This window comes from Pipra filicauda, unplaced genomic scaffold (assembly GCF_003945595.2).
Source record: "Pipra filicauda isolate LSUMZ 115617 unplaced genomic scaffold, ASM394559v2 scaffold172_size1731463_pilon, whole genome shotgun sequence".
NCBI lineage: Eukaryota > Metazoa > Chordata > Aves > Passeriformes > Pipridae > Pipra > Pipra filicauda.
The window spans coordinates 1,359,442-1,370,906 of record NW_024104240.1 but is presented as its reverse complement, the minus strand read 5'-3'; the positions used below and the strand labels follow the sequence as shown (position 1 = coordinate 1,370,906).

Below are 11,465 nucleotides of genomic sequence, written 5' to 3'. Positions count from 1 at the left end.
AAGCAACCTGGCCTTGGACTCTTCCAGGAATGAGGCATCCACAGGTTCTCTGGGCTGAAGGAAAGGAGAGGGAGATGGTTTCTCTTCAGATAATGGGGGAAGCAAAACCATACAGAAGGAAAATAAAAGGCTGAAGCAAGGTCATAATGAAATTCTTCCCCTTCGGAGCCCCTGGAAACCAAGGAAATATGGAGGAGGGGGAGGAAAGTGGGAAATTAGGTCCTTTCTTCTCTCTGCACATGCTGGGGACAGCCAGGAGGGAGGCAAGGGGGTGGCTGTAACCAGGCTCAGGGGAGGGGAAGCTCCTCCTGGGAGGTGCAGGAGACAAGGATGAGCCAACATCCATCCCAAGTGGACATTCCTGCTTTATGGAGCCACAAGGCCAAGCACAGCATCACTTCATCGTCTCAGAACCCTTTCCAAAGTGAGATTATAGGTGGGGAAACTGAGGCACGAGAGGGTTGAGCTGCCAAAACATCCCTCACACGGGGTGAGGGAGGTGCAGGTTTGTTCCCTTCACTCCTCTTTCCATCCACAGCCTGAGGGAGCAGCTCTGCCTGTTCAGGTTCCTTCAGCTGAGCCTCCAAATCATGCTCCTGCAGCAGCTGAAGCCTTGGAACAGCCAGAAGAGCTTGCTGGTGTCTCCAAAGCAGCAGTCTCTGTCTGCTCTTTGGTTACTGGGTCTTGTCGGCCACGGGTGACTGAAAAAATGACCAAGAAAATTAAAGTTACAGTCAGTAATCTTAAATTCACCTTGCAGGGAAAGTGTGCCCCTTCTGGAGAAGCTTTAGTGGACAGTAAACCACAAAAAAAGATCAAAATAGCTCAAAAAAAGATCAAAATACCAGGCATTAAATCCAACAGTGCCCCTGTCTGGGGGATGGAAATACAGCAGCTTCATCCAGGAGGATTTTTACAGCACAACACATTGATTTAAATCTCACCAGGATTTGGGACAACCCAGAGTCTCCAGGATCCACTGGTTGCATCCAGCCCCAAATCCAGGACCGTGCTGCTGAGGAATCGGGGTCCCCACATCCCGTTCTCTGCAGGGGGGAGGGAGGGAACATGGCTAATTCACCCCAAAAAAGGGCCCTGCAGGTCTTGGCAAGTGGCTGTGGTATGACAGCTCCTGCCAGAAGAGGACAGTGGCGCCTGTGCTTTATTTAGGAATGCACCAAGAGGGATAGAGAGGGCTCGAGTTCCATCTCTGCTCTTAAAAATCACCCATTTCAACACACACACAGCAGGATCTGAGGGGGGTCGAGGCTCCTCCATCGAGCTGTGGGTGCAGAGATGCTCGAGGAGAACATCAGCTGCAGCAGGGCTGGGCTGCTGGGAGGGAGAGGGGATGAGTTCCAATGAAAACTGAGTCTGGAGCCATATTTTCACCTCTAATAAAATAGGATTTACTGGGCCTTGGAAAGGTGAGAAGGGAGCTGCTTCAGTTGGTGCCACCACTCCTAGGAAGGAGATAAAGGGTGTGCATGGACTGAATATTCCTCTTCCTGCACTCAGGTAGAGAAAAAACCAGAATGGAAACACCTACATACCAATATAAATTTAAATATGATATTAATATGCATACAAATATCATATAACTACACAGGAACAAGTATTCAAGCTGTTCCCTGTGTCTTGACATACTTTCCTAACCCCAAACTGAGGTCATCTGACCCCAAAGGTGAGACTTGCCCACAGCAGAGGGGCTGGCACAGGCTGCCAGGAGAATTCCTGGCCTGGAATTACAAAGCTGAGGATTTAAGTGGGAATCTGCCAGGCCCCACTCATGACCCGGGGTCCTGCTGCTGCTCCTTGCTCTGGGGAGGAAGGTGAAGGTGGGAATATTGGGTGGGACTTTCTTGCTACCAAAAATCACCAAATTAGGGATCTAGGAGCAAAACACCCCATGGATTCGGCACCAGCTCTCAGATGTTGCAATGAGAGATTGAATTTCATGTTTCATGTGCTGAACCTCCAATCTGTACATCTCCCTCTAAAAAACATTCACCACAGGATGAAGAGCCAGGATTGTCCACAAACAAGTGTTTTCTCGGTCCCACTCCTCTGGGGCAGGGGGAAAAGGGCCTCTTGGTGATGGACACCAATGTTTGGATGCTGCAGGAACCGGGAAGGACCTGTTTCCACTTCAAATTCCTGCAAACCCCTCACTTTCCTGCTGGTTTGGAGCTCCAGCAGGCTCAGTAACCCTCACTCCTGTGATGGAGGGAGGACACAAAGGGCAAAGAGCCCATCCAGGAAGGGTCTTGGTGGAGATGAGCCCTCCCAGCATTCCCCTTAAATGCCGTTTTCTTTCCCCAAAGCTCAACCCTTGCAATCCAAAACCCGAGAGAGCTCTCAGAGCTTGGCAGATCCACGTGATGACCTGTCACATCCCACTTCATCAGCTCCCTCTGCAGCCGTGCTTGACCAAGCAGAAATGATGGGAAAAGACCTGACAGGCAGGAGCCCCTTCTCCTTCCTTCAGCCATTCCTTCCCTTTTCCTGATGTTTAAAACCTCCTGTGGCTCCTCAGCTTGTGCAAACCTGCAGTGATGGTCCTGGAATTTAAGGGGGGACAAGAGCCCTCTGGAACATTTACCCTGTTTGGCATAGAAATGAGAAAAAACACCCACTCAGCACCAAGCAACTCCCTTGGGCTGGGAGAGATTGCACTTAAACACGGATAGAATCATCAGGGGTTCTTGGACACTGAAATATCTGTCACCTCACAGCTTCCCAGGGGCAAAATATTTAAAACAAATGTTTGAAAAAAAGAAAAAAAATCAGCATTTTTTCCTAACTCCAGGTGGCTCCTGGGGAGCCCAAAACTTCCCCTCCACCCCCCCCCCATCCATTCTCCTGCTCCTGCCAGCCCAGCAGGAATCACCACCCCCACCCCCCTCCTTCCCACCCGGAAAAGAGCTGGGAAAATTTGCTGCTGTAAAACAAACCAACCCACAGAAACCCACCTCGGCTCATCCCTCCCATTAACAACCTCTCTTCCCCCTCTCGGGATCCCACAGGGGAGGAGGATGAGACAGGAGCTGCCAGAAAACTGTCACAACATCCCCGGCACCGCTGCCTGTGAAATGCAGATCCGCTCCCTCCGACAGCCACATCCTGGGGCTTATTCCTGCCTAAGGATCTAAACTCAACCCATCCCTCCCTTACACTCTTCGTGGCCCCACTCACCTGCTCAAATTCGAGATCACTACATACCTGGCTGTCCCAGTAACACCAGCAGACCGGGGATGGTCCTAAACTGGTTTCCCTTTGCCAGACGTCCTTCCCCAACCTCAGGCAGGTGGAGCTGCTCACCAGATTATCATTCCTTAGGTGCCCAACTAACCCGCAGCCTTGGGAGGCTCCAAATTCTCTGAGAATGCAAATCAGCCGTTTTTCCTGGTGGTTGGGACCAGACAATCTGTGTGAAAATCTAGGAATGGATAGGGAATAGGAAGGAAGAGGTGAAGGTGCCGGGCATCCTGTGTGAGCCCAGATCCAGGGCTGACTGCAGCCTCCTCCCTTCCCATTCCCCACTGTTTCCCTAAGAGGGTGAAAAGCAGTGATGGAGATGCTGGACCATCCATGAAGATGCAGGATCATCTCTGGAGATGCTGGACCATCACTGAGGGTTGGCCCATCCTCTCTGTCCCACAGATGCCAAGCAGAGACAAATTCCTGCAGAATCCAGTAGGGCTCTGCAGCACAGTCCCCAAGGCACACATCCCTGGAGATGTGACATGGGAAAAGTCTGGAGGTATCACCCCCATCCCTGTCCTTCTCCATGGTCCTTCTTGAGAAGCCAGGGGCAGACAAACCTCTGTTTGCACCCACAGAGCAGCGAGATGTCCTGCACTCCTTGGAGAGCTGAACTGGGGGAGCCTCCACGTGCAATTCCCAAGTGGGAAATAGCGCCCTGGGAAATAATCCTGCTGGGATTAGGGAGAAACACTCCTTTTTATCCTTTCCAACATTAGTTGCCCCTTGGCAGCCCATGTCCTGACTCAGCCCTGCAACTTGCCACCATCCTCCCAACTCTGAGGGACCTCTTGGAAAAAACTTTTAAGCAAAATATTAGAGTTGTTCCCCCAACTGTGATAAATTCCTGAAATCTGGGAAGGCAGAGGTTGGCTCTGGGGGTTCACAGTGGGAGTTCCTCTTGAAATCCCACATCAAACTGGATCTGCCTCTGGTTTGGGCACAGGGACAGAGATAGCCCTTGGCCTGGGCTCCCCCCATCCTCGCTGGAATAAAAGGTCAAAATAAGAACTATATTTCTTGGAGCCAGGAATGACTAATTCTCCTCTGGGAGCAAAGAAATAATTACGGGTCTTTCCCAGGGAAGGGAGAGCCCTTAATTATGAAGCTGAGCAAACCCTCGGTGTAACCTTTGGAATTTCTCTCCTCCTCTGATCAACTCCTGGCACCTGATTTCTCCATTCACTAAGTGGGAACGATCCCTCTCTCCCACCTCACTGGCATGACACAGCCCTCACTGGGACACCTGTGGGATTAATTCTGCAGAATCATTCCATTTTTTTTGTTATTATGGTTGAACATATTCTTAGGGAAGCCCCAGAGGTGGTACGTGCCCACTCATGCACAAACAGGGAAATTCAGCTTTTTCCATCTACAGAAATCCAGGGAATCCTCTGTTTGCAGGCTAATGGTGCTCACCAGGCATGGAACTGGTGCTGCTCCATAAGAACCCACAGATTTTGGGATGCAGGCATCCAAATGCTGCCTTTAATTTCCTCCGGGGGGAAGGGGGGGCGGGGGTTCTGCTAGGAAACAGTTTCCCAAGAAAAGCTAAAAAATCATCAGTTACAAACCTAATCCCCCAGATCTTTGGCTTGTGGCTGTTTTGGGCATTGGAAAACTGAGGCATGGAGGGATGGTTCTCCCAGCACAGGGGGGAGCTGAGCCCAGGGCCAAAAGGGGGCAAAAACCCAACTGCATCTGTGGAGTGGAGGGACCAAATGCCCATGGAGACACATGTGGGATACACACATGGGGTGTCCCAGCAAGTCCGGCTGGATCCCACACTTAGGAAGGGAGTTTTTAGGATGGATAATGGGAAAATGCCTCTTGGAGCTTGGCATGGGTAGAGAGCAGCTGCTCAACCGCCCTGGCAGCCCCGTGGGGCTCAGTCCTGCTCTGTGCTGCACCATGAGCTGCTTCCCGGCTTCCCACTCCTCCTCGTGCTGCTCCAGGAGGGATTCGCAGCCTCCGCGGGGCCGCGGGAGCTCTGAAACCCCTTTTGAATTGTGCTCTCGCCGGGGATGGCGAAGGAGACAGAGCTGCAAATCCAGCAGTCTCATTCCACGCCTCCCGCCGCCGGCGAGGAACGAGCGACAGCCTGGGAAGCTGGAGGGGAAGGAATCCTCCCGCGGCGGGAGTCAGGGGAGCCGCGGGACGGGGATGTGCTGCGGGAATCCGCGCAGCCGAGGGACGGGGATGTGCTCGGGAATCCGCGCAGCCGAGGGACGGGGATGTCTTGCGCCTTCCAAAGCACAGCAGTGACGGCGCGGCGAGACGGGCGCTGCCTTCCCTCCCTCTGCCCTGGGAATTTCTGGGATGCGGGGCCAGCAGGAGGCTCCGGGGTTCTTCCCCACGGCCGTACTGGTGAGGCTGCTCCAGCCCCGCGGCTATTTCGATGCAAACAAGATACCACTATTTTAAGAACGAGCCCTAATCCCAGGGAGAGGAGACACAGAACTGTGGGTTTTCTTTTCAGACGTGTTTCATCCCCACTCCTCCCCTCCAAAAAAATCTGAATTTTTTGTCACCTGCTCCTCTTTAGATCCAAAATGGTGTCAAATTCCTCTGCAGGCTGGTGGGAGTCAGTCCTGATAGGGAGAAGCTGCCAGGTACAGAAAGGCAAAGAGGATTTTCCAGCCCTATTTTGCAGAAGAGGTTTGAAACACTTATTTCTGCCTCGAGGGTGTGATTGAAGCCCTTGAGACCCCAGAAAAACTGTCTTCAGGGGGTTGTGTTATGCTTTCTGCAAGCATCCCTGAGGAAAACTGCTTGGGAATGAGCAGGAGTATGGAGGGATTTGCAGCACATTCCCAAGAACAGCCTTCCCTGTGGGAAATCGGTCCCTTTCAAGTCACACAGGTGGGTTAAAAGACCACCTGGTGCCCAAGGTGGGATATAACCCCTTTGACATCCCCTCCTTGCCCAGGGACACGCGGGCTGAGGGCCGAGCCTGGGGCAGGATTTCCATCCATCCTCGGGGGTTCTGACGTGCTCCAGAACGTCCGTGGGGCCCCCGCGTGTCCTCCCATGCCCCACTCAGACACGGCAGGAGGGAAAAATCCCCCCGGTATCGGTGCCAGGTTCATCTCCCCGTGCCCAGACTGCGGCCACTGCTTCCCCTGGACGACCCAAGACTCTCCCTCCCTCCCCACATTCCCGGCCCGTCCCTGTCAGAGGAATCCTCCCCGCTGAACACAACAGCCCCTGCCAAGATAAAAGCGAAGCTGTGAATAATTCATGGCTCAATCTTTTTTACCACCGTCTGCTGTAAATATTTAAATAGCTCCAAGATGTCTGAGCTGAACTTCGGGAGGATGAACCTCCGGCTCAGGAAGCAGCACCACGGAGAGGGGGAGCTGGGAATGCGGCAGAGGGAGGGTGGGAGATGCCATGGGGATGGAAGGGAACGTTCCTGTCTGCTCTGGGGCAGGGACAAGGGAACCCCAGGGGAAAAACTGATTTATATCTCCATAAGGAACAAATCTACAAGCCTTTCTCCCCTTCCAAAACCAGGGAAGTTCAGAAAGGGACGCATTCCCACTTCAGGATACACGAGAACATGGTTCAACTCTCCTCCCCTCTCCTCCACTGCCTCCACCTGGTGCAAAACCTCGGCGGAATTTCACTCGAATTTCCGATAGCCAAAAAAACGATCAGCAAATTCTCTTTCCTCTGGTCTGCAGCTCCCTGGGCTCTGATCTCCACCTGGAAAACAGGAAAACAGCATCTGACATTAAACCAGCATGTGACCGTGGGCCATCTCCCAGCTCCCAGTGCAGCATCCAGCCCAGACACGAGGGGGTTATTCACCTAATCCCAGTGCTCTGGAACCATCTGGGAGCTCACTGCAGGAACCAGGAAACCCCTCCAGGGACAAACCCCATCCCAGCAGTGGGCTTGTTTTATTTCTATTTGCGGTGTGTGGGAGAACAGCACGTCCCTGAGAAGCTGCTGAGTGGCCACGTGTCTCCTCCTGCCTCAGCATCACTGCGGTGTTTCCCAACCCTTCCCACCGGGAATGGCTTGGAGCAATTACTGCCACTGGGGCTGCAGAAATGGGGCCTTCTGGATCCTTCCTTGATGTGTCCCATGGCCACCTTGTTCCCCATCTCCATGTCTCCCCAGGGCTCTCTCTCAAGCCCCCTTTGGGAATGTGCTCAGCTGCTGAAAAGAACTCTGGGCATTTTCCTCCTGGAGATTTAAGTGGTTTTCACCAGGACTGGGGGTTTTCCAAATTGGCAAGAATGGTTTTAAATGCGCCAAGTTCTCTTCACTCTTCCCTTTCTCCCTGACCAGTGTATGAAACATTCTCGTGGTCCTCTTGGTCCTCCTCCTGGTAAGACTCTGGTTGCAAATTCCTTCTTCATCCTCCAGTGAAAAGACCAAAGACACTGGGCCATGAACAGGGAACAAGGAGCACCCAGCACTTCCCACTTGTCCCACCCTTGAGATGTGCAGCTCCATCAACACAGAGGCTCTGGGACCATCCTTGGATAAAAACCACGTCCAAGGCACCTCCACGGAGCTGACCCTGTTATCCTTTTTTTAAAGGCAATTTATGGTCTGGAAACAAGGGGGAATGGTTTAGATTGGATATTGGGAAGAAATTCTTCCCTGGGAGGGTGGGGAGGCCCTGGCACAGGTTGCCCAGAGAAGCTGTGGCTGCCCCATCCCTGGGAGTCTCCAAGGCCAGGTTGGACGGGGCTTGGAGCAACCTGGGAGAGTGGAAGGTGCCCCTGCCCATGGCAGGGGGTGGAACAAGATGAGCTGCAAGGTTCCTTCCAACCCAAACCAGTCTGGGAATCTATGCAACAGCTTTCCCACCTCTGGAGGCTGTTGGTGAGGTTGGTTGGTTGGTTGTTTTCCCACTCTGGAATTAGAGTAAATGAAGAATTTGGGACACCAAAACAATTTGCAGTTTGAATATTTGAATGAGTGTTGCTCTTCAGCCAAACATTTAACTCAGTTTTAACCTTTTAAAAAGCCTTTTCTCAACCAAATTAACATTTGAAACAGAAGCGATTTTGTTTTCTCGACGGGATGCTTTGATAACTTCAAACCTTTTTTTCCTCATCTCCATTCCCAAGTCAAGACATTAATCAAAACAATGTTTCCCACAACTGCAACAACAACAAAAGGCTTTGAGTCAATGAGTCATCATTTTTATGTGAAAAAAAAAAGGAACCTTTCCCCACTGCTCAGGAATGGCACAAATCTCCACATCAACCCCTGCAGCTGGGGGGGGGCCTGGCCAGATGTGGAGGAGTCCTGAGTGGAGGTGCAGGTTCAGGTAGTCTGGGCAGTGCTTCCTCCTTCCTCTGAGGTTGATGGCAAGATCTACAACCTTTGGGACATGGTGGGCTTTGCCAGGTTGACTTATCCCACCCATCCCCAGAGATTTTGGAGCCTCCAAAGGGGAAGGAGAGTGCGCGGATGAACGAAGTACAAAAGTGTTGATCAGCTGGGGATGTTTTTCCAGCTCTTGGTTGTTCTTCCTACCTCAGGGAATGAAAATAGAGGGAAATGCCCATGTACAGGAGAGATTTTACCAGTTTGTGTGGATTGAAACACCCCAAAAAAGGATCTCACCCACTTTCAGCCCAGGGATTGCACTGAGCGTGGTGAAGCCCATGTGCAACTCAGATCCCACTCCATGGGACCCTGGCCTCTGAGTGGGCTCAAAACATCCCCAAAACACAAAAAAGGGGTTCAAAAACCACTGGGCAGAGGGACATCAGTTGTTGGTCTTTATACCACCTCACAAGAGGTGGGACAGGATGGAGCCCATGAGGTGCTGCCGCCGAGGGGGCCCAGGTGCCTTCAGAAAAACAGAGAAAAAGAAAGGAAAGGGGGAAAAAAAATAAAAAAAATCACAGAGCTGAAAGCCCTGGCTGATCAATTTTCCACAGAAGGCTGTTGGAAGGCTGGAGGGTTCACTCTGTACTAAGTGGTTTATAGATTTCCTCTAAATAGGAAGATGCAGCTGCCGGTGAACCACGTCACGTGGGTACGAGTCTGGCACAGGGGGGCAGGGGACAGAGTTTGGGATTGCTAGACTGGCCCCTTTCTCCTTTCTCCCCCAGAAAGCACATTTAGCAGGGATTAATGGGGGGAGAGACCCTGGGAAATGCTCCTTCCCCCTCGCTGCAGGGGGATTGGGTTTTAAAGCCCCACAGGACACCAAGCCCCTCTTTTTTTTTCAGGATTTGTGCTTAAGGAACTTGCCCAAGGCCTTCTAGGGGGGAGAAAAGGGGTGGAACATCCTTTCCTGTGGGGAACAGGGCCAGGCTGAATTTTGGGCATGATCCTGCCTAAATGTACTACCTGCTTTGCCCCAGTGGTGATCCCAGAGTGGGCACATCCATCCCACCAACACCTCCTCATATCCCACTCCAGGGGTCTGAAGTGGGATCCCACAGGTAAATGGATGAGCAAGGATAAAACCAGTCCTATGCCCAAGCCAAGCTGAGATCAAAGGTGAAGCAGAGATGCTTAAACATCATCCCAATTACACTCTGGTACCAGAGTGGAGAAGTTTCCATTTAAGCCAAAAAATGGTGGAGGATGAGAGGCCTGGAGGGCAGGGAAGGGACTGATCAATCCACTCATCATTTATTTATGAAAACAGTCGATGGGAGTGGGAGCTACAGACCTTGCAGGAGGATTTGCGAGGAAAAATGGACAATCAAGGCAATAACTTTGGGATGGACAGTCTTATCTGGAGGGTCTGATCAATAGGGAGAAGAACCACATGACACTTCTTGTCTCTGCCAAAGGCCACTGGAAATCTGCCCATCCTTCCCAATGCTTTTAAGAACTAAGAAAGTCACTAAAAAAGGTGTAGCTTTGCTCCACGGTAGAAACATCACCAGGACAAGCTGAGAAGGACATTCCTCACTCTGGAGAGACCCGGATTCAGCCTGATCTCCCTGCAGATGCCTTACCAGGTCCCTTGCAATGTCTTTTCCTCCTCCTTTGGATGTGGAAATCCTCTTGTAGACAGATCTGGTAGAGGGGACTCATCAACTTGGCCTGGGAACGTGTAGCCGTGAGGCAGACCCCATGGGCAGAGCCTTCAGCCAAATATTAAGAGAGCAAGGAACAGGATGCTCTGACAAAACAATATCTGGTGGCTCCTACTCAGGAGTCAGCAAGGATGCACATCCAAAATATTCACCTCCAGGCAGAGTCTGGGCTCTCCCAGGGGACCCTAGGGGTTGAGCCTCCCCATTGCCATGGGATTTGGGCACCTACACCCTCACCTTCCCTTCCCTGCAGCAAAACTTCACCCTCAATGAAGCCAGGGAGGCAGGACCAGGATCTCCGGGCATTTTAAGGTCCATTAACTGGCAGGGTAAGGCCTGAACCTCATCAGGCATAAAATCAGAGTAAATCCAGGGACATGTGCAGGGTCAGGGCAACAGAGCAGTGGCAGAGGGTGCTGGGGCTCTGGCAGCTCTGGGAACCAAAGGCAGCCTGAGCTGTGCAGCTGGGGATGAACCAGTTCAGTCATCCAGAAAATCCAGCAGTGAGCCCTGTGGACACTTTCATTGCCATGGGTGGGACCTTGGTGCTCCTCTGGGTTACTCACCAGCATCAGCCACCACTGCTGTGAGCAGGGATGACTCAAGGGTACGAGAAGTTGACTCGTATTTGATGTGGGGAAAGATGGCACCTTTGGGAACACGGAGCCCCTTGACTCATCTCCTCGTCTCTCACATGCGTGGGGACATTCCCAGGAGAACTTCATGGGGTCTGGTTGCCAAAACCACCACCATGGTCAGCAGAGAGAGATTCTCCACATCAACAACCGAGCCCCATCCAGATATCTGCCTTCAGGCAGAGAAATAATGCCTTAAAATTGTCATTTCTCTGCATTCCCAGTGAAAGGATTCAGGGAAACAAGCTCAGCTGGACCACAGATTTTGGTGCAAGAGGTGCCACCCAGCAGAGCCACCCTGCTGTCCCCAAACCCCCTCCCCTGTGCCATCCCTAAGGCTTGTGGCTGTTATGACTCACCCCAGAAAAGGGAGGGGGGGGGTAAGTCAGGTTCTTATTAATAAATCCCTTGGGGTGGATTAGAGTGAAACGACACTGAATAACCAGTGTTTGAAAACATATATATGTAGGGTTTATTTTAGAACAATGTTGTTTCAAAGGTAAAAAGGTATGTCAGCATTCTGGGTGTTATCATCTGT

General features: G+C 51.8%; 1 protein-coding gene across 3 annotated transcripts; it reads right to left on the bottom strand.

Moving 5' to 3' along the window:
* LOC120322949 lies at positions 1–4,060 on the bottom strand. Of its 3 annotated transcripts, none has more exons than XR_005562945.1 (3): positions 3,223–4,052; positions 945–2,603; positions 1–701 (listed from the first exon to the last, which is right to left on the bottom strand). XR_005562945.1 is itself a non-coding variant. In XM_039379711.1 (3 exons), the coding sequence occupies exons 1-3, from the start codon at positions 4,000–4,002 to the stop codon at positions 572–574; spliced, it is 966 nt and encodes a 321-aa protein (XP_039235645.1). In that variant the 5' UTR covers positions 4,003–4,060; the 3' UTR covers positions 1–571. The 3 variants fall into 3 exon arrangements, 2 of the variants coding, with proteins under 2 accessions (XP_039235645.1, XP_039235644.1); XM_039379711.1 differs by having other exon boundaries at positions 2,548–2,603; positions 3,223–4,060; XM_039379710.1 differs by having other exon boundaries at positions 1–2,603.
* Between the last annotated feature and the right edge of the window lie 7,405 nt (positions 4,061–11,465).